At 56.2% G+C, this 21,232-nt stretch overlaps 5 protein-coding genes across 5 annotated transcripts; 3 read left to right on the forward strand and 2 right to left on the reverse strand.

The window, feature by feature from the left end:
- Positions 1 to 4,864: 4,864 nt before the first annotated feature.
- POSPLADRAFT_1177078 (hypothetical protein) lies at positions 4,865 to 10,090 on the reverse strand (the record flags this gene model as incomplete). The annotated part of the gene is made up of 13 exons (XM_024488469.1): positions 9,749 to 10,090; positions 9,421 to 9,689; positions 9,192 to 9,255; positions 8,850 to 8,885; positions 8,313 to 8,555; positions 7,984 to 8,252; positions 7,129 to 7,345; positions 6,644 to 6,719; positions 6,034 to 6,097; positions 5,820 to 5,857; positions 5,381 to 5,688; positions 5,104 to 5,151; positions 4,865 to 4,896 (listed from the first exon to the last, which is right to left on the reverse strand). Exons 1-13 carry the CDS (start codon positions 10,077 to 10,079, stop codon positions 4,865 to 4,867), a joined length of 1,995 nt encoding a protein of 664 aa, XP_024344858.1. The 5' UTR covers positions 10,080 to 10,090.
- A 926-nt stretch (positions 10,091 to 11,016) lies between these two features.
- Positions 11,017 to 13,541, forward strand: POSPLADRAFT_1064415 (hypothetical protein; the record flags this gene model as incomplete). The annotated part of the gene is made up of 8 exons (XM_024481801.1): positions 11,017 to 11,117; positions 11,174 to 11,194; positions 11,245 to 11,573; positions 11,627 to 12,044; positions 12,344 to 12,441; positions 12,510 to 12,550; positions 13,295 to 13,372; positions 13,395 to 13,541. The coding sequence occupies exons 2-8, from the start codon at positions 11,181 to 11,183 to the stop codon at positions 13,539 to 13,541; spliced, it is 1,125 nt and encodes a 374-aa protein (XP_024344859.1). The 5' UTR covers positions 11,017 to 11,117; positions 11,174 to 11,180.
- Positions 13,542 to 13,953: 412 nt separating this feature from the next.
- Positions 13,954 to 16,715, forward strand: POSPLADRAFT_1043220 (hypothetical protein; the record flags this gene model as incomplete). The annotated part of the gene is made up of 7 exons (XM_024478252.1): positions 13,954 to 14,060; positions 14,099 to 14,297; positions 14,348 to 14,451; positions 14,801 to 15,201; positions 15,260 to 15,348; positions 15,404 to 15,490; positions 15,543 to 16,715. 7 exons carry the CDS (start codon positions 13,954 to 13,956, stop codon positions 16,713 to 16,715), a joined length of 2,160 nt encoding a protein of 719 aa, XP_024344860.1.
- Positions 16,716 to 17,292: 577 nt separating this feature from the next.
- POSPLADRAFT_1072687 (hypothetical protein) lies at positions 17,293 to 19,010 on the reverse strand. Its single transcript, XM_024482538.1, has 9 exons — positions 18,867 to 19,010; positions 18,793 to 18,810; positions 18,669 to 18,736; positions 18,478 to 18,616; positions 18,325 to 18,418; positions 18,122 to 18,272; positions 17,961 to 18,068; positions 17,771 to 17,909; positions 17,293 to 17,704 (listed from the first exon to the last, which is right to left on the reverse strand). The coding sequence occupies exons 1-9, from the start codon at positions 18,937 to 18,939 to the stop codon at positions 17,514 to 17,516; spliced, it is 981 nt and encodes a 326-aa protein (XP_024344861.1). The 5' UTR covers positions 18,940 to 19,010; the 3' UTR covers positions 17,293 to 17,513.
- Positions 19,011 to 19,120: 110 nt separating this feature from the next.
- On the forward strand, positions 19,121 to 21,199 carry POSPLADRAFT_1043222 (hypothetical protein; the record flags this gene model as incomplete). Its single annotated transcript, XM_024478253.1, has 6 exons — positions 19,121 to 19,160; positions 19,211 to 19,277; positions 19,330 to 19,446; positions 19,498 to 19,923; positions 20,586 to 21,147; positions 21,170 to 21,199. The coding sequence occupies 6 exons, from the start codon at positions 19,121 to 19,123 to the stop codon at positions 21,197 to 21,199; spliced, it is 1,242 nt and encodes a 413-aa protein (XP_024344862.1).
- Positions 21,200 to 21,232: the final 33 nt, after the last annotated feature.

A 21,232-nucleotide genomic window follows, 5' to 3' on the forward strand; every position in this document is an offset into this window, starting at 1 on the left:
AGGAGGAGTTTCAACGTCTCCTTGTCGAGGGTGGCTGCGGGGGACGACATTATCGGCGACGAGGGGGACGAAGGACTGCCCGCGGACGGAGGCGACTGTTGTGACTGTCCGCCGGGCGGACTTCTCGAGGAACGAGTGCTTGAGCGGCCTCGCGGCGGCGACGGCAGTGAAGCCGGTTGAGGAAGCCCGGAGGCGGGGTGACGTAGGACAGGGACTGAAGTCGAGGCGGTGACCGCTGACGACGAGCTGGCCCAAGAATGCGGCGGAGTGTCGCGGGGCTCGGTCTTGGGAGGCCTTTCCAGCCGCGGCCCCAAGGAGGGCTGAGGGATCGCTTGAGGGGTCGCTGAAGGCTGTGCGACTGCCTCAGTTCCTCGAGGGAGATAGGGATCTCCTCGCGTTTGACCTGTACTGGCGACAGGTTGGGGGATGCGGGTGCCTGGCGAGGCAGGTCGGGATGGGACGGGAGTGACGTGGCGAGATGTAGATCTCGAGGTGCCAGCGTACCGGAGTGCAGGGCCGCGGGGGTGTTGGACCCGTCGGATTGGTACGAAGTGTCCTTCGTCAACAGTGATGGACCGTGGGGTGCGATTAGGGCACGGTTGCCGATCACAGATGAAGAAAGGAGCTCTGTCTCCGTCGCTTTTCGGGTCGTCACGAGAGACGTCGACCTGCTCCTGGGTGTCGAAGGCGTGCTCAAGTCGAGAGCAGTCGAAGAATTCGTCAGCCACGTTGATGGGGGGAGGAAGGGGAGGTGCGCGTGCTACAAAAGGCCGTGCTAGCTAGCTTACACCTACGGCGCCCGAGGTAACACTAGGGTTCGCAGTTCACGTGGGGCCCAGTACTGCTTTTGGCTAGTATGCAGCAGGAACCTAAGCCACGCGTCCGTGAGGACAAGTACCGCCCACTGAAGTGCAGGTACTGAAGAGTTCGTTCCCTAAGTGGTGGCGATGTATAGTACGCTATCTAGGTATCGTAGGGTACAGTAAGGGTGCGCACCACCCAACCTATAGGAAGTGAATATGAGTAGCGGGAGTGACGAAGGAACGCCGGTCGCTTGGGAGAGTTTCGACCTAATGTCGCGACTTGAGGTCAAGCGACAGGGGAATACCTAGAAGCGAGGGGCGTCCGACTGGTTCTCACCGAAGCGATGGTGAGCGAGGCTCGAACCTAAGGCTAGGGACAAGAATATATTAGTTAGTAAGGAAAGATAAGTAAGTACAAGAGAGCTTACTGACCTAGGGACAAGAGGTCGAAACTGAGGTCCCTAGGGCAGCAGAGGCCAGCTTATATACATGGGGAGATTAGGGCAGGCTGTGCGCGTTGGTCCGTGCGCAGCTGGTTTGTGCGCAGCATGCCGACGCGGCCCCGGGGGCCGGTGAGTCAGAGAGGCTGTGTCAGCGGAGCCCGAGCTGTGCCGTGCGCTGCCGCCCCATCTAATCTAATCGTACAGTAGATATGATGCGTCCGTATCAGGCAGGTAGTACAGAGGTCGTGGGTTCGAGCCCGCGAAAAGGAAAAAATTAAAAAACGGCTAGGCGCCGTACCAAGTCGTGACAGTTCTGACGCTTCTTTGGAGAAGACATTCAGGAACTCGTGGTACTGTTTAGGTACCGACTCCTCAGCGGTCTTAACAACCTTCTTTCTGATCTCCTCTTCAGCGAACAGTTGGGAATACGTGTGCCCTGCTGCAACGAACAGCTGAGGAGCGCCAGGAAGCGTGATGCCCTGCTCCCAGGCCTCGATCAAGTCAGCTTCGTCCCACTCTACCTCCACTGGATCATCTTCGGGTTCGAAGTCCGGGAGTACCTTACTCCGGCAAGCACCTATGACCGACCGTCTGGACTTCTGCGAGCGTCTGCGCGCCGTGGGCCTGACCCCCGTATCACGCGCAGTCGCTGCTTGCTCCATCCGGCCAGCCTTCCTGGCACTGCACGTTTCAGGGCATCGTGACAATTTGAGGGAGCCTTTCTCCCAATCGATTTCGGGGTTGTGTTCTCGCAGCCAATCCAACCCAACGATCACATCTTCTGGACCTATGTCCGTGACCGTGAACACCGTCTTCTCAACGTGCTCTCCTATTTGCATCTGTAGCACGGCTACCTCCGAGATGCTTCCGTCTTTATTCAGGGTGCCGTCGATATTGTAGAGCGGAATCGGCTCTTTTAGCTTCCGCGTCTGCACCTTATTCTCCTCGATGAATCGCTTGTTGATGAACTTCGTGGTGGCTCCGCTGTCCACCATAGCGATTATATCCTTGTGCCGTCTTTTCCCTTGAAGTCGTACTGGGATGTGAAAATGTTGGGACCCCTGGTCCAATTTGTACACCATCGCAGTAGACAATACATTATACTTGTTACAAGATGATACTCGCGGCCCGACGCGTGCGGCACAAAGCGCGGACCGGATCAAAAACCCTCCTCCTTCATTGCCCGATAATGCTCGAGTTCCTCGCGCATCGACTTCACCTATGCCATTAAGTCCGCCAGCTCCGATTGCTCGGATTTCGCTGAAGCGGCACTTATACTTGCCGAGGGTGAAGCGACGGGGGCGCTTGTCGCAGCCTGGGTGGAGCCCGAGGCAACCGTAGCCCGCGCGTCGGCGCGTTTTGTGTAAGGCTTGTCCTTACAGCTGGGGCACTCAAAACGTCGGTATCCTTGCTTCCCACAGCCGAAGCATGTGCCGGGGAAGTTTCCTTTTCCGACGGCCGCATTGATGCTGGCCGAAGCTGCGTGCGTCGAGGGTGCACCACCACGTGCCCCACCGCGTCCTCGACCTCGGGCCGAGAAGAAGTTATTTAGCTCGGGCCGACGAGCCCGGCTAATGTCGAGGATCTGCTCAACCTCAGTGGCGCGCTTGTCAGCGTCTTGCCACGTGGTGAAAGTCTCGAGCTCGATCTTTCGGTATACGCGGGAGGGGATGCCGCTCAGGTACTTGTCGTGTAGCTCCAGGTCCCCATACCCAGAGCGGTCCGCCAGACCCTTGAACAGCGCGGAGAATTCCACGGCGGTGCGTTTTTCACGGACCGATTTGTCCGCGCAGAGCTTCGCCAGCTCTACTTGTGCTGCCGCTTCGTCGTCGAGATTTCCGAAGCGGGCCTTGAAGGTGGCGGCAAAGGCCGCTTCGTTTGCGAACGGGGTCGTAGCCCCTTGCACCCCTATCTGCACTGATACAAGCTGGGCGAAGTAGGGGGTGGCCCAGGCGCGGGCGTCACCGTCGAGCAGGCTTAGCGCAACCTGGACTTTGAGCTCGATGGTGGTCAATGACGTGTTGACCATCCAGTAGATGCGCAGCTGCGACAAGAACCTGTCGCAATCGATGACGGTTTTGCCATCGTATCGGAGTGGGAGTAGGAGTTTTAACGTCTCCTTGTCGAGGGCGGCTGCGGGGGACGACATTATCGGCGTCGGGGGGGATGGAGGACGCTGCGGGGGCGGAGGCGGCTGTGGTGGCCTTCCGCTGGCCGAACTTCGGGAGGAGCGAGTGCTCGAGCGGCCTTTCGGCGGAGTCGGCGGTGAAGGCGCCGGAGGAAGTTCGGCGGGGGGGTTACGTACGTCAGGGACTGCTGACGCGGGGGCGAGCGCTGTCGGCGAGGCGGGCCGAGCAGGATCCGCGGACTCGGACTCCGAGACTCCTTCTTCACTGTTACCCTCCTCAAGCTCAAGCTCTGGCGCAGGGTCTGGAGGGAGATCTCCTCGAGCTTGACTGGACTCGGCGACAGTTTGGGGAAGGCGGGAGGTAGGGGAGACAGGGCGAGAGTGCCGCGAGGCAGATCGAGATGCGAGGGTGCTTCGGGGTCCGAGTGGGTGTTGTGCTCGTCAGATCGCCTTGTAACGAGGGTAATCTTCCTCGATCGATCGGGGTGTCCGATTTGGGCACGGCTGCTGCTCGCAACGGTAGAGGACAGTCTCAGGGCCGTCTGGGATGTAGACGTCGATGAGGTCCTGGGAGTCGAATGCGTGGATCTGGCCTTGGCAGGCAGCCACGATGGATGGGGGGAGGACGGGGAGGTGCGCGTACTACAAAAGGCCGTGGAAGACTAGCTTACACCTACGGCGCCCGAGATGACACTAGGGTTCGCGATTCACGTGGGGCCCAGTACTGCTTTTGGCTAGTATGCAGCAGGAACCTAGTCCACGCGTCCGGTTAAGGACAAGCACCGCCCACTGAAGTGCAGGTGCTGAAAGGTTCGTTCCCTAAGTGTTGGCGATGTAATGTACGCTATCTACGTATCGTAATGTACCGTAGGGGTGCGCACCACCCGACCTGTGGGAAAGGAAAGTGAATATAAGGGGTCCCGAGGGGACGCCGGCAGCTTTGTAGAGTTTCGACCTAATGTCGCGACTTGAGGTCAAGCGACTAGAGAAAACTGGAAGGCTGGGGGCGTCCGACTGATTCTCACCGAAGCGATGGTGAGCGAGGCTCAAACCTAAGGCTAGGGACAAGAAGTAAGTAAAGGATACAATGGGAGCTTACTGACCTAGGGACAAGAGGTCGAAACTGAGGTCCCTAGGGCAGCAGAGGCCGGTTTATATACATGGGGGGATTAGGGCAGGCTGTGCGCGTTGGTCCGTGCACAGCTGGTCCGTGCGCAGCATGCTGACGCGGCCCCGGGGGCCGGTGAGTCAGAGCGGCTGTGTCAGCGGAGCCCGAGCTGTGCCGTGCACTGCCGTCCCATCTAATCTAATCGTACAGTAGATAGTGACGCGTCCATATCCGGTATATAGTACAGAGGTCGCGGGTTCGAGCCCGCAAAAAGGAAAAAATCAAAAAACGGCTAGGCGCCGTACCAACTCGTGACAGCGATTGTGGGGCTGGTTTTAGGAGCCTGGTACAGCTTGTACATTGTAACTGATGTAAATAACCTTCATCCTCTACCTCCCGCTCTACTATCCTTGGCTGCCATCAATGCAAGACAGTAATAGTTCAGAAAGTGTAAACCCATGCTGTTCAGAGGTGTTGATAGACAACAAAGTGGACTTCAACCTGCGCCAGCTCCAGATATCCAATCGAGATATTCGGAGCATGGATCTATAACCATAATATGTGATTATGCTGCCGGGTGTCTCGCGACGCTCGACAGGAGTATCCACTAACCCAGCATACCTGGTATCTCGGAAACGTAGCGGACGGTCCAGTGCCGCCCAGCTTCAACTGTGCGCGGCGGGAGATCGCGGGGTAGAGGACGGGACGAAATCATCCATGGCTGCTGAGTCGGAGATAGGTGTGGGGCAATTGCGATTTGCAGAGACAGTCTACCCGCCACCGGGAACTAGAACCTGGGGGGCACAGCGAAGCCTCCTGAACGCCTGGACCCCTCCTATTCGGAGCGTGTGCGTCATCAGTATCGCGCACAAAAATGGCATATGGAACATCGGCTCACAGGCTGGCGTGCGTTCCGCCCGCGTCGGCGACGCGCGGGCGGATGGTGTGGTGAGCGGCTCGTTGACGGAGACGTGGGCATTCCGGATTCGCGAGCCTCTGGTCTCGTACCCATCCCCTCGTATCTGCACCCCCATCTCAATTAGCGCTTTGAAGCGCCCGCATGTAACGGTCACATCATGCTTCTGTGCCTGGGAATGATACAACTGAGATACTCCGTCCGATCGCCTGCCAAATACGGCACTGACGCTTAGCCGGATTTCCGGGTGAAGTCGTAGTCGCTCTGTTACGAATGCGTCTGAAGTGATTCTGTTAAGACATGATTGATGCCGCGTCTCGCTCCATGGCTAGCTCCTGTTGGTCAACATTGCGGTCGATCTCGTCTAGTCGTCCTCGATGGCACTTGCTAGTTCCATGGCGATGTCTACGCCGTGACCGACCTCGAGGTATTTCCGTAACGCATCTGTAATCTCATAACCTGTGCAGACATAACGAGGAGGCATTTCGGCAGAGCGTCTTTGTAAATGAGAAAACAGAGAAGCTGGAAAGAACCTGTGGTTGTAGAAACATCACCGGAAGCGTCATCCAGAAGACTTCCAATGTAGGTTAATCCGTATTCACGTGGTGGTTGATCGGTACACTCAATACACTCACATCACCATCCTCGTCTTGTGTCGACTTGAGGTCTTTCGCAGACTCTCTCTCTAACCTTTGCCATCTGATAAGTGCTCACAGGTTCTTCAGAACGCGGGAAAGCGAGAACAGCATGTACTTCGAGAAGAACATCACCGATGTATTCGGCATGTCTTTGAAGTTTCCAATATCTCCCTACCGAAAATGTGCCTTCTAAGAAACCAGTATGATGAACGAGTAAGCAGCACCCATTTCTGAATCCCATGATGCCGTTTCTGACTTGGGTTAGTATCACTGACGTCGCCAATAAACTTGGCGGTTATCTACCTGGTATGTACATTCCAAGCTGTCACCCAAGTCCTTCTAATGTTTTTCTTGGCCTGCATAGGCGATTATCCCTAGCTCATGTCGTAAGCATTGAGGAACGAGCAGAGTCACAAGAACGCTCATATCCGCACACCTAGTCCAGGTCTCGCGCTCCATCTGGGAGGCACTCTTCGGGCTGGCCAAGGGTAATCCCGACCACCGCCTCATCTTTCACCTATGATTGACGTCCTTCGCTCAAAGGCCCGAATATGAACAGACGGTCGTCAGCTCCGACTCGGGAGTTCGGAACTTCGACAACTTCTACATTGGAGGGAACACTGTCATCCCGACACCGTTTGGTGCGAATCCTACTCGCACATCCATGCGCTTGGCTATTCGAGCTGCGTTGAAGGTTCACCAGGATCTGGCAAACGGAACGGCCTCGCGTCCACTCTGCTTCTGATATACGCTCAAGGCGTGGGTGACCCGGGCACTCGATTCTAAGGACCCAAACTTCCTCAACCACGAGAACCTGAGGCCACTCCACAGGAGTGCTTCATGTGGCAGATTGAGACCTGCCGATGGCTGCGGAAGGCTCATTCGTACAATGTTATTGACATCGTACGAATAAAGCTGAGGCAGACACCCCGCTTGCCGTCCCTGCTGGGTTCCACTCCAGATCGCATTCTTCTCTATCATCAGCACCACTGCGCCTCGTCAACGTGGCTCCATTCCCGTATCCCAACTTCCGCATGCATTTGGAGAACCGTCGGTTGCATGTACAGCAATCCATCGTACACATGCGCATACATCCGCCCGTATGGCCCTCCGTATCGCCGCAAGCCATGTACCTTATTTTGATCGCGCAAGTCCGCTCGCACATGCCTATTTCATGACACAACACGATTCTGCGTATCTTGCCCCAGTTGCTAGATCCATATGCTGAAAGTGAGTTTACGATGCTGTACGCTTTGGGCGTGGAACAGGCGCATGTCGTGAATGTACAGTTGTTAGTTGCGACAATATACTGTCATGGTCTTTGACAACGATCAGTGTTCCAACGTTCATGCATCATGAGTCGCTGCAAGCGCCAATTGCGTACTAATGGTGGCCGTGATCGATTTGAGTACGGCGCATAGCGTCGCTCGCGTGGTCATGTTGTCAGAAATCTATTCGTTCAGAATGCTGTACGTTACATCAGGATCCTCGATACGCATTTTGTCTGACGCATAATGCTTCACATCCAACATACCCATCCCCGGCGTCAGACAGGCTCATCCGAGCCAATGAGAACGGGCCTCAGTGCCAATTTCAAAGACTGCGCAACAAGATAATTGTCGATAGCCGTGAATGGTGGTCTGGCAAATATGATACATGGCCTGCCAGCGATTCAGGAAGGAGTGAAAGAAAATCCCTGGCTTAAGCAACCGTACCCGACGGTTGAGCCATCGAGCTTTGGAACTCGAACGTCCAGCGCCTAGCCGCATGGGCCGCCACCTATGTTGGCTCGCTCATGGGAAATCATCTGCTGGCGGAACATTCTGGCATCTCTTGCTATTGCCATTGCCTATGAAAGCCCGCAAATGACGGGGAGGCAAAAGATCCTGAAAAAAAGCAAATACGTATCAGTGGAATGCAGTCAAGGGACATTGAATATCGACGAACCTCACGCTCGCGCCGGTAATACGGAGGCGCATGTATAGCTCGTGGAGAGTGAACCTCAAACCGCATATCCTCAATTTTAAACTCTGCCTTCTCGCGCACAACGTCGTCCGGTAATAGGCTGTTCATGGAGTCGATAAATGACTGGATAACTTTCCGGTCTTCCTCAGGTGGAGATTTAAGAGCACCGGACGTGTAGTGTTCGAGAGTGTACGCTCCAGTTGGCATAAACATATAGACTCGAAGACCGTGCCCGGCCCATTTGCTATAATCTGTGCAATGGAAGAGACGATGTCAACGCAGGCTTAATGAAGCCATTTCCATGTACTCACCGTATGGTATTTCAAGTGCTTTCCTAATCTCTGGCGGAGCGCTGTCACGAACGGATCTGAAGTAGTCTTGGTAAGACATAATGATTGCCGCTTCTCGATCCATGGCTAGCTCCTGTGGGTCAACATTCCGGTCGATTTCGCCTAGTTCACCGTCCTCCTCCATGGCGATTGCTAGATCCTTGTCGAAGTCTACGCCGTGACCAACCTCGAGGTACCTTCGTAGCGCATCTGTGATCTCGTAACCTGTGCAGATAATTCGAGGCATTTGGGCAGAGTGTCTTTGCTGGAAAGAAAGCAGAATAGCGGCGGGGATTGGCAGAGGATGAGAGAGTACTAGATGAACATGCCGTAACTCAAGATATTCCTACGATAGATCCAAGCTGATCAGAAAGCGATCGTACGTAGTCGTGCGCGAGGCAGCTCATTCCCTTCGTACTCCTACCACGACGCTGTCACCAAAAGCTCTTTCTCATTACCTGTTGCCAATCTACTCCAACAGAGCGACACCATTGTTGTTCGAGTTCAATCTTGTCTCACCTTCCTCTGGTACGCAGTCCGATGTTCTCACGCATGCTTAACATACATGGTAACATGTTATTGTAGCCCTATGCCCCTCGAAGAGTTTGTCGCTGTCCCTTTGACTATATGCCATATCTTGATGTTCCCTGTAGGGTCGAGTTGTTTGGACCCAACGATTCATCAATTCTAAAAGAACTGAAATATAGACAACGAGAACGGGCCTTAGTGCCGATTTCAAAGACTGCGCAACAAGATAATTGTCGATAGCCATGAATTGTGGTCTGGCAAATATGATACATGGCCTGGCAGCGATTCAGAAAGGAAGGAGTGAAAGAAAATCCCTGGCTTAAGCGACCACACCCGGCGGCTGAGCCACCGAGCTTTGGAACTCGAACGTCCAGCGCCTAGCCGCATGGGCCGCCACCTATGTTGGCTCGCTCATGGGAAATCATCTGCTGGCGGAAAATTCTGTAATCTCTTGCTATTGCTATCGCCTATGAAAGCCCGCAGATGACGGGGAGGCAAAAGTTCCTGAAAAGCAAATATGTATCGGTGGCATGCAGTCAAGGGACAGTGATTATCAGCGGACCTCACGCTCGCGCCGGTAATACGGAGGCGCATGTGCAGCTCGCGGAGAGTGAACCTCAAACCGCATCTCCTCGATTTTGAGCTCTGCCTTTTCGCGCACGACGTCGTCCGGTAATAAGGCGTTCATAGAGTCGATGAATGACTGGATAACCTTCCGGTCTTCCTCAGGTGGAGATGCAAGAGCACCAGACCTGTAGTGCTCGAGAGTGTATGCTCCAGTGGGCATGAACATGTAGACTCGACGACCGTGCTCGACATATTTATTATAACCTGTGCAGTAAAAGAGACAATGTCAAGCAAGCTAAATGAAGCCACTGCCACGTACTCACTGTATGGTATTTCAAGTGTCTTTCTTATCTCTGGTCGAGCGCTGTTACGAATGGATCTGAAGTAGCCTTGGTAAGACATAACGATTTCCGCTTCTCGTTGCATGGCTAGCTTCTGCGGGTCAACATTGCTGTTGATCTCGTCTACTTCATCGTCGTCCTCCGAGTCGGTTGCTAGATCCTTGTCGAAATCTACGCCGTGACCGACCTCGAGATACTTCCGTAGCGCATCTGTAATCTCGTAACCTGTGCAGATGATTCGAGGCATTTTGACAGAGTGTCTTTGCAGGAAAGAACAAGAGGCGGGCAACAATATTAATGCAATGAGCCACATTCACCGCGCGCATTGAGAGGACCCGGGAAGTAAGATAACCTCAGAACGCGTCATGTGACAAACGCTCTAACCATAATGGGCAGGCGGCTGTGCCGTTTTTTCCCATACTCGAGCAGGCATATGCTTAATGTAATTAAATCGTCGTTAAAGTTTACGTTCAAATACATGGTGGGGTCGCTCTGGTAAGTATATTAGCTAAAAATTGGCGTCGTTTTGTCGGCTGTGTCGCATTGTCAACCCGCATCGTCTCTGCCCGCGAACACTTGCGGTACTTGGATGTAGATGTCCGAGTCAGTGGCAGACGACAAAGTCGGCAGGGCAGGTGCATGGAAGCCAGATAGCTCAAGTTGCCAGAAGAAAATAGTATTGAATGAGCAGATGTTGTCGTCACTATCCCGGGGTACTGTGTTTATACAGCAATATAGTGTTTAGCAAGTGTGTTGGGCGAGAACGATGAATGTCGGCTCGCGGCGCGACGCGCTCTTCGGCAACACGTGTCACGTGCCCGCGGCTACACGCTCTGCACACAAGAAAAACAAATCCGATAGCTGCTTCCCACAGCAGCACAAAATTCATTTCTTTTTGTATAAACACAATTGTATTGAATTTAAATCACCTTACGGAACTCTAGGAGGATAGTGAAGGTCTTGCAGGCGTTATTCAGAGATTCAGACGGCGCAGAGATTGAAATCAGGCCCCCCGGACACCGGGGGGCTATCCACTTCTCAGGTGGTGGGTACCCCGATCGCAATCTCGCCCGCCTCTTGGGAAAGAAAGCAGAAGAGCTGTGGGGATCGGCGGAGGATGAGAGAGTTAGATGAGTATGCTGGAAACCGACATTTCCCCACGATAGATCTGATTTGATTAGAGAGCAATCGTACATAGTCGTGCGCGAGGTAACTCATTCCTTCGCATGGTTGTACCCATACCACCACGACGCCGCTACTAGAAGCTCTTTCTCATTACCTGTTGCCCATCTCCTCCAACACAACACAACAGCATTGTTATTCGAGTTCAGTATTGCTCCACCTCCTTCTGGTGCGCAGTCAGTTTTCCCACGCATGCTTAACATAGATGGTAATGAGTCATTGTAGCACTACCATGCCTCTCGAAGAGTTCGTCGCTGTCTCTTTGACTATATGCCATAACATAACATTTACTGCAGGGTTCAGCTGTTTGCCCCTAACGATCGGTCGATCCCCAAATTATTGAAATCGAGAATTGGGAAGTGGCGGGACACGACGCCCAGCCAATTTCAGCAGTATGGTCCAATAAATAAATACCTGGGCCTGAAATTCAATCGCGATGAACACATGATCAAACCGCAAGCGCTCATTCGCACACCAATTGAAGAGGCAGACGACGCCTTGCTCCTCAACTGGGGTGAAGAAGATGACGATCCCCTTCCGCCGGATGATGATGAACGTGAGAGGCTTTTAGATCTTCGTTGTGAACTCCAGGAGGGAAACATTACCACTGACTCCACTCGCAAAGGTGATTGTCGTTTGTTAGTGGGACGGCTGCTTGCACTCATCTATAGGTTACAGGATTCGTGTACAAGTCAAACACAGCAGGTCAAAAAGTTTACCCTGACTTTGTGGTCTGCGAATATACCGATGGTGAACATGATCCGGTACCCTCACAGGTCCACGAGAGAGAAAATGTCTCGAAGGACAAGGTGCGACTTGTCATGGAGATTGCCACCCTTCCCAAGGGGCTCACTGAAATGGGGTTGGACCGGTTGAGGGACAAAACATTGGAGCAGTTGCAGGAATACATGCGGCGTGTTGATGATGGTGCTCGGTGGGTCCCAGGCAAAGCTATGGGTGTTGCTTTAGTGGGCACAGAAGTAGCATTTCTGGTTCCCAGGAAGGTTAAGGGAGAGTACCAATGGAAGCTCGATGGCAATAGATGGTATAGCCTGTTTGATGACAAGTTCCGCACCATGATTACTAGAGCTGCACGGTACTAGTACAGCTTGTACATTATGACTGATGTGAATAACCTTCATCCTCTACCTCCCGCTCTACTATCCTTGGCTGCCATCAATGCAAGACAGTAATAGTTCAGAAAGTGTAAACCCATGCTGTTCAGAGGTGTTAATAAACAACAAAGTGGACTTCAACCTGCGCCAGCTCCAGATATCCAATCGAGATATTCGGAGCATGGATCTATATATAATATGTGATTATGCTGCCGGGTGTCTCGCGACGCTCGACAGGAGTATCCACTAACTCAGCATACCTGGTATCTCGGAAACGTAGCGGACGGTCCAGTGCCGCCCAGCTTCAACTGTGCGCGGCGGGAGATCGCGGGACAGAGGACGGGACGAAATCGTTCAAGGCCGCTGAATCGGAGATAGGTGTGGGGCAATTGCGATTTGCAGAGACAGTCTACCCGCCACCGGGAACTAGAACCTGGGGGGCACAGCGAAGCCTCCTGAACGCCTGGACCCCTCCTATTCGGAGCGTGTGCGTCATCAGTATCGCGCACAAAAATGGCATACTGTGGAGTACGGGGTTTTGCAAAACATTTTGATGCCTGGGCCTATGTGCTCGAGCGAGCAAAGTAGCTACTGTTCTACCAATCAGGCATCATTTCTAATGGTCTTGGCAGTTCGTATACCAAGTTTTAAGGAAATCCATGATGAATTGCGAGCAGTAGAGAGGTGCCGGCTGGAAGCAGCTAAAGTGCGGTAGTTCTGCAAACTCTGTCACTCACGGGTCACGCCGGCAAGTGCAAACTCCGCCGTGGCAGAAGCTGCAACAGCGCGACCAAGTGTGTCATCTGCAATCATGTTTGAGGGCGGGGATTGAATCATCACGCATGGTGGCAGGGAATGTCACGTTCATTTTGCAAACCATCCACACACCGCGATTCACTCTATTGACAGTATATCGGGCTGGAGGATCAAGAAAGGCATGGTTGGAACATACTAAATCGGATGTCCGATTGGGGACAACGGCTCATAATCACTGTACATCTGTCTTATCAAGAATTTGCAGAAAGCCATACAAAGTGTCTTAAGGCTCCCATTCCACAACAAATCTATTTCTCCTCAATCGGCTTCACAAGTAGACTACAATGTATGTCTATAATGTCATACAAGTGTCAGAAGTACAGTCTTTAAGGTAGAAGACGAGATCACGGTGTTTTGCAAAATTGATCGACTTTGCAAAACCCCGTACTCCACAGTATGGAACATCGGCTCACAGGCTGGCATGTGTTCCGCCCGCGTCGGCGACGCGCGCGCGAATGGTGTGGTGAGCGGCTCGTCGACGGAGACGTGGGCAGTCCAGATTCGCGAGCCTCGAGAAGCGATGTCAGGGTCAGGTGCGCTACGCGGCGCAGGCGCGGAGGCAGTTCGCAGCGAGACGGCCGACGGCGTACGTGTGCGCGGACGATACGCGCGCCGAGACCAATTTCAACAACGTCGCATTGAGGGGTGGCCTGATTCAGTGATAGAGTGAGACGCTCAGGGTTCATTCACTCGCCGACGCCGGGAGTCGTACGTCGGCTGGGCTGATGGGGATCACAAGCGGATGTGCATAAAAGGGAGCTCGCTGAAGCCTGATTGTCACTGCGCTTTTGTTTAGTGCTGTAGTGACGCTTAGGAAAGGTCTTGACACCAGCATTGCAATAGAGATTAATTTTGCAGCGCTCGTAGGAGGCTAGACCGGCACGACAAAGCCGAGGGGGTAGCATTCCCGATCAATCGCAGAACACTGCGCAGGCGCAGCCAATGACAGACGCCACGAACAATGTAGCCGTACGCCAGTATCGCAGCAGCACGGTGCAGTGTTAAGCGCGAGCTTCGAGACAGCGAGTGGGGCGTGCGGGCACGCTCGGTTGCACAGTGAACGAGAACACAGCCATGTCGTACCTTGGCATTCTCGCATTTCTGATCCTACGCGGACGGACGCGCCGAGGACTGGCCGCGCGCCGCGGGTTGGCCAGTGGGGAGATTCGTGGGCGCCCACGGTGGGCGAAACGTGCGAGCGCAGATCATGGGGCCCTAGGGGGGACCCTGGGGAAGGTGGTAGTGGCTGGGAACGGTCGGATGTGTTCGGGCAGCTGCTGTGCGATCCTGGAGGGCGTGCACGCGCCTGGACGCGGTGCGGAAAGACCTCGCCAGCGACAGAATCTGCAAGAAGACGAGATGTGAGACACGTGCGAGGGGCTGCGGCGGCGCTCTATTGCGACGACACGGAGGACACAGTGCGCAGGCGCAGGGCAGGGGACAGCGAGCGAGCGAGCGTGCAGTGCAGTGCAGCGCGTCAGGTTTCACAGCGGGAGCGGGAGATCGAGTCATGCTCGGACACTCGGGCGCGGGGCGGGCGCGCCTGTTGAGAGCACGGGGGCAGGGGAGTGGGTTGGTCAGCAGATGCAGGTGGCGGTTTCAGCTCCGACTCGACGAGCGGCCTACGGACCCCGAGCGGAGCGCGGCTGGCTTGCGCATCCCACGGCATCTCCCGCCACCTTCTCCCAGCAACCTCCTCGTCTCTCTCCCGCCCTCCTCTCCCCGCCCTCTCCCCCGCCCTCGTCGTCGTCGTCAGCCTCGCCGCGTACTGTCCTCGTCGTCCACCAGCTTGCTTCATAATCCCCCGCACGGTTTCAGCTTTCCGGTTTTCACCCCGCTCCCACGAGCTCCGCCCGAGCCAGGCTCGCAGCTTAGGTCAGACAGCCTCTGTCCCGCCCCTGACGCAATTCCCCCCTCGCAGCCACCTGCAGACCATGGATCCCTTCTCCGGCGTGTCGCACTTTTGGGACATTTCGCAGCAGCCGAACACCTTTTCCGCACTCCCTGACGACGACTTTCTCGCATTCCTCGAGAAGCAATTCCCTACCGCAATAGGCGCCACGCCCGCCCCCTTCGATGGCCTCCCTGATGTCGTCGACCCCCAGAGCCTCACCCGCCTCCCGCACCCAAATCCTAGCCCGCCGTCGAGCGATAGCAGCCCGAGCCCGTCCAGCATGAACAACGAGCACAGCCCGTCGAGGCGTCAGTCAGGAGTGTTCAACGACTCGCCTACCGCTGAGCCAGAAGAGGCGGGCCTCAAGCGCAAAGCGAGCGAGGAGAGTATTGCCGGCGAGCCATCACACAAGGCGCAACATACCAATGGTACGTCATTAGGTGTCCCGGTTGACGGTTCTTCCGGCGCTGAGGTCGGCCTACGCAGGCACTAGCAACAACTCAAATGGACATAACAAAAAGGGATCGATCTCGGCGGCGAATTCGCGCCGCAAGTCGTCAGGTAATCCAACGCAAGTATGTATCGTACTGCGGCACACAGATCGACATGAAATCTGATCGATCACCGCAGGATGAGTCTCGTCTTCTTAAGCGTAAGGAGCAGAACCGTGCCGCTCAGCGAGCTTTCAGAGAACGTAAGGAGAAGCATGTGAAAGACGTGCGTACGCCTTTCACTCTATGTCCCCTACATACATCTGACGTTACTACAGTTGGAAGATAAGGTTGCCGCTCTAGAGGCAAAGAACCAGATGACGGAGTCTGAGAATGAGAATCTGCGCGATCTGCTGTCGCGGCTGCAGAGCGAAAACATGATGTTGAAGCAGCAGGCCACCTTTACCTTCTCGATGCCTCGGGAGAATGCGCCGAACATGGCCAACGGCACCCCGGCGTCGGGTTCCTTCAACGGAGGCGCACCACATTTTAACTTTGCTTCCCCGGGTGCAGGACCAAGCAGATCACCAGTCTCTTCGCCGCAATCACAATCATCATTGAACTTCAACTCGTTAATCTCGTTCGATCCAAATATGATGAACGTCAGCGATGAGCCGACGGCTACCGAGGGCGCAATGAACCTCGACTTCGGTTTCGGTCAGCCGCATTGTCAATACAAGACCATTGCGGCGAACCCGATGTTCATGTCGTTCGCCGAGCCTTCGCCATACGATTCACCATCGTCCGGGTCAAACACATCCTCGAACTCCAACTATCTCGGCAACTTCGATATGACGCCATTCGAGAGCTGGTCTCCGCCCTCGGAAGCCGGACTGGATCAATTATTCGGAGGCAACTTCATAGGGACGCAAAACGGCGTCGACTTCAACGCGCTGCTCAAGAGCCCGCCAAGCTCAATAAGCCCTGTCTCACATGCTAGCCTCCGCACGCCGTCGTCAAGTTCACCGTCATCGTCTTCCAGTCCAGGGTCAGGGACAACTTGTGGGACGCCTGGGGACGAGTGCCCAAAGACGAAGGAGGACCTTGCGAAGCACATCGCGAACCAGGGCAACTCGGCATTCGCATGTGAAGTGCCCATTGCGCCCTACCTACGGAAGGCGGTTGCCGACGAGACTGGCGGCGCGATGATCATGTGCAAGGGGAGCTCGTTCCCGCCGACAGAGAAGAGCGACAAGAACGTGGAGGTGCTCACGGCGTGGCGGAGCATCACAAGCAACCCGCAGTTTAAGGTCCGTCCCCCCTTAGACGTGCAGTCGTGCGGCGATGCTCACGCGAGCGCTTTCAAGCAGGACCTCGACATCAACGAGTTGTGCGCAGAGTTTACGAGCAAGGCGCGCTGCGACGGCACGAAGGTCGTGCTCGAGCCGCAGGGCGTGCATCATATCATCGAGACACTCGCCGCGAAGCGCCAGCAGCAGGCGAAGCAGTAATAACTACATGTACCCGCATCGGCCCACCCGCCTGGGGCCGTCGAGAATGTGCGCTTGGCTCATCTGTGCTGCCGCTCCCCGCCTCATGTCTCTCGTTGCTCGCTGCTCTACTCGTCGCTCGCCCCCGTCCGTGTTTCTGGTTGTATCAAATAGGTGTAATGGAGGCCGGGCGTGCAGGCCGCGTAGAGGAGTGCCGTGGAATGGGGCGGGGAGTCAGCGCGGGCGCGCCGCGTGCGCTGGAGGTAGTGCGCGCTGCTCGTCGCTGCCACTGCCGCCGCCCGCCCTGTACGCCGCCCCGACATCCCGCCCAGCCCCGTCCGACCCGTCCTGGCCTGTGTATCTGTATCAGTCTCCCATCTCACGTCATGCTCAGTCGTCTCTGCATTGTTCTGTTCTGTTCTTACATACATAGTCGCATGCGGATATTTGTCTGTCTCGTGTGTGTGCGCCTGAGAGCGCGGTCGCTACGTGGCCCGTTGTTTATTCCTACGTAATCCGTGCAGTGTCTCACCATCGGGGGTCTCGCGCGCGCGTCGGCGCGCATACGCAGTACACACATACGCGCTCCGCATTGCTATGCTGCTGGCATCGTTGCATTATTGTCATGTCAGAAATGAATACTAGCGTGTACCACTACAGGATGAGGTCATGCGTCTAGCAAGGGTATGCGCGATCCCGAATGGCACGGGGTTGCGCGTGCGGCGTTCACCGGGGGCTGGAGAGATTGGGTTGGGGGGTCCGATCGTGGCGCTAAAGGATCGCGGAGTGCGCGCGCGACACCGGCGGAGGCACGCCCGGTCAATCGAGATCAGGCACGTACGGCTGCACGAGCATCTTGCTGAACTCCTGGAGCTTCTGCGGGCCGCGCACCTCCTCGGTGAGCAGCGGGAGCTGCACGATGTGGAAGAACTCGTCGTAGAGCTCGTGTGCCTCGTTGAGGTACTTCTGCTGCATGTTATGCCGCACGCGGCAGTGGTCGCAGTTCGAGCCTGTGTGTGGGTTGGAGTCAGTTCTGTGCTGAGGGGAGGGGGAGGAGAAGACGGGGATGCACGGACTTTCTTTGGGGAAGAGGAGCTGGTTCACGACGATGTTGTGCGTGTCGATCTCGTACGCCGTCAGCTCCTGCACCAGCCGCTCGGTCTCGTAGAGGGAGAGGAACTCGGAGATGCAGACACAGACGAAGGTCGTCTTTTCCTGTGCGGGGATGAGTGGCGGTAGACACGGCTCGCAGGGCAGAATACGTACGGGGTCTTTGAATTGCGTGTTCACCTCGGTGATGACCTCCCGCATGGACTCGAGCTTCGCGAACATGTCTTCTGGTGCGTCGGCAGAACCGCCCATCAGGCTGGTCATCTGCACAACACCGTGAGCGGAAGGTGGGTGGAGTTGAGCGTGCGATACACCACCTGGTTGATCATGGGCCCGATGCGCCCGCTCAGCGCGCTGAGCTTGCCGAGCGCCTTCTCGAGGACGGTCGGGAAGGAGAGGAAGCGGAGCGTGTGCCCCGTCGGCGCGGTGTCGAAGACGATGACGGAGTATTCCATCGACTTGACGTGTCTGCGGGTGCGCCGGGTCAGCACGTAGGGCGGGCGAGCGGGGGCGCGCGTACTTCATGATCTCGGCGAAGCTCATCGCCTCGTCTACACCCGGGATGGCGAACGCGAGATCCTGCATCATGCTGCCCATCATGCCGTTCGAGTCCGCTGCGGGTACGTGAGCGGGGCGCGCATGCGGAGGGCGGGCAGGGGTGCGGCAGACGCACATTGCTCGACCATCTCCTGGATGGCGCTCGTCGGGTCGATCTCCATGGCGTACAGGTTGCCGAACCCGTTCACCTTTGTCGCCTCTTTCGAGAACTTCTGGCCGAAGGCGTCGGAGAGGTTGTGCGCGGGATCCGTAGACTAGCGAGCCGCATGTTAGCTGTGGAATGGCGGGGAACGCAGAGCAACTGACGATCAGCAGGACGGATTCGCGGCATGATGCTAGTTGGATAGCGAGGGAACATGACGTGGTGGTCTTGCCTGGCGAGCGTACATTTACTCGTGCCATTCAACGTCCCTCAGACAATTGGGCTCACCGACGCCTCCCTTTCCACCTGGAGATCGAGAGTAAGTCAACAAGCCTCCGCATGATCCGGCAGGCAATACATGCCGCAGAATATCCATTTGAGTGATTTCTGGTCGAGTACATTCTGCAGCGTCGGTTCAAGAGTTTCTGAGGCCATAGCTGTGTGCTAGGTAGGCAGCGTGCCAGAGGCGGATGGTGCAGGTCCGGTCGGAATGGGAAGCAAATGGCAGTGATCGCGCGAGCGGGTCGATCGAGCAGACGCGTTCGCTCCTTTTCATCGTTCTCATTACTCGCTCGGGTGCGCTAGTACATTCTAGCATATACTCGCGTATTTTGCAATGGCCCAGTCCGCAGCGGAAGGGAAGATCAGCTTCCATGGTGTGTATCGAGACGTTATGTTCGATCTCTCAGAAGCTGATGCTGTGCAGCCCTGCTCCTCGCCAATGAGCAGCGCAGTGCCTATGGTCTGCGATACAACGACTATGAACGTTACAGGTATGCATATGCACCGCTCAAAAATGTGAGGGAACTGAAGTCGCGCCCGCAGGAAGCACTGTGCCAATAGGACACACCGCTTGCGGTCATCGCTGAAAACGACGCACGGCAAAGGTCGAGAATTCAAGAAACTGCCTCCGCTGAAAACCGACGCGATCAAGGAGGGACAGTGCGTGGGATCCTTACTATATAGCCGTGCTATGTTAATGCATCATATCAGCCTGCAGTTGCTCCTATTCGAAGCGGAGCGAGCATGGGTCTACTCTCAAGAGCTATCCGCTCAAGCTGTGCAGACAGAAGCCCACCCGAAAAGTGCAGCAGCCAAGGGACACGACACCCCGTCCACCCTCCGCCGACACGCCACGAGCCGTCTCCGCCGTGCGGTAAACTGGTCCACTCAGCTGCTCTCGCATTGCCAGGCCCTGTACACCATTGATCGCCTGAGCCCAGAGGACGTCGTTCAAGTGACAGTATACACTCTCATCGTGAATGGCCGCTTTTTGCGGCACCGCTACGACTATGAAGACGCTCTCGCCCAGCTCAGCGTCGCGCGCAGCCTGCTCGATGCGCTTGCAGCCAAAGCTGCGACCAGCCGCGATCAGGCGCTTGCGACCGCCTTTGCAGACGAGATCGGCCCCGAAATCAGGTACTGCGCGCATGAGCTGCGCCGCACAAATCCGCACGACGTCGATGCGATCGTCGCAGGCCTCGCGCCGGCACAGCGCGGCGACATCGTTGAGGGGTGCGATGAGCTGCTTGCGAGTCTGGGCAAGGAGACGGGTGCGGCGGAGGGGCGTGCAAAGCTCGAGCCGCTCTTGTGGGAAGACGAGCCCGTGCCGGTGCGTAGCCCGGAGCTGGTGGACGTGCTGCTCAAGGTGCAGGAGGCGGAGCGAAGGCTGAAGGAGTCGGACCTGCCTGAAGAGCGGCCGGTCGAGCTGGAGGCCGAGGCCGGTAAGAGGAAGAAGGGCAAGGTGGGCAAGGGTACGCGGTCCAAGCGCGGCGTTGCGGCGTACGACGCGATCCTGCTCGCTCTGAGCGATGCGGAGGAGGTGGCGCGCAAGCTTGTCGAAGTGCACCAGGTGTGTTCTCAGTTATCCGAACCCCAGGGCTGCGAGCTTATTTCATCTTTCAGCTGAGCGGCTCATCGTCGCTGAGCATGACAGCTGGCACGCGGGACATACAATTCGTGTATGCATACATAGTCTACCAGCTCCTCTCATGCCGCATCCAACGCGACCTCCTCCTCATCTCCACTCTGCTGCATCAGTCCCAAGTGCAGCGCCTGACCGCCACTGCGGGACCCTCCAGCAACAGGCCGCGCAAGGAGCACGTCGACGCGCGTCTCTTCCCTGCGATCGTCAAGCTGCTCGACACGGTCGTGCAGAGCTTGGACCAGATGCGCACGCTCACGATCGTGGACGAGAGCCCGGACCTCGCGTCGGCCGTCGACGCGCGGCTGTCGTTCACCAAGGCGCGCCGGTGCCGCTACCTCGCGCGGTCTTACGCCCCGCAGAAGCGCTACGCGGAGGCGCTCACCCTGACGCAGCACGCGAATCTGCACCTGCGCGAGGCGCGCTCCATCCTGTCCGTCATCGCCGAGACAGACCCTATCACGGCAGGCGCACGGGTGTTTTACACACTGACGGCTCCGGATGTCGACGGGCTGGAGGGCGAGGTCGCGGCCGACAGCCTGCAGTATAAGAAGGACTGGTTTGCGTTCAACGGCGGCTCGCTCGGCACAGACAGTAAGACGTATAAGAAGCCGCTATTCTTCGACATTGCGCTTAACTATGTTGAACTGGATATGGAGCGGTTGCAGGAGCGGGCAGGCAAGAAGCCTGTGGCTGCAAAGGTTGCGCCACAAGCGCATGTTCCAGCTGCGCCTGCGCCAGAGAAGACGGCACCGTCGAGAGCCCGGGTAGACGAGATAGATCGGGCACCAACCCCGGAGCCGT

This window comes from Postia placenta (assembly GCF_002117355.1).
Source record: "Postia placenta MAD-698-R-SB12 unplaced genomic scaffold POSPLAscaffold_1, whole genome shotgun sequence".
In the NCBI taxonomy this organism is placed as follows: domain Eukaryota; kingdom Fungi; phylum Basidiomycota; class Agaricomycetes; order Polyporales; family Adustoporiaceae; genus Rhodonia; species Rhodonia placenta.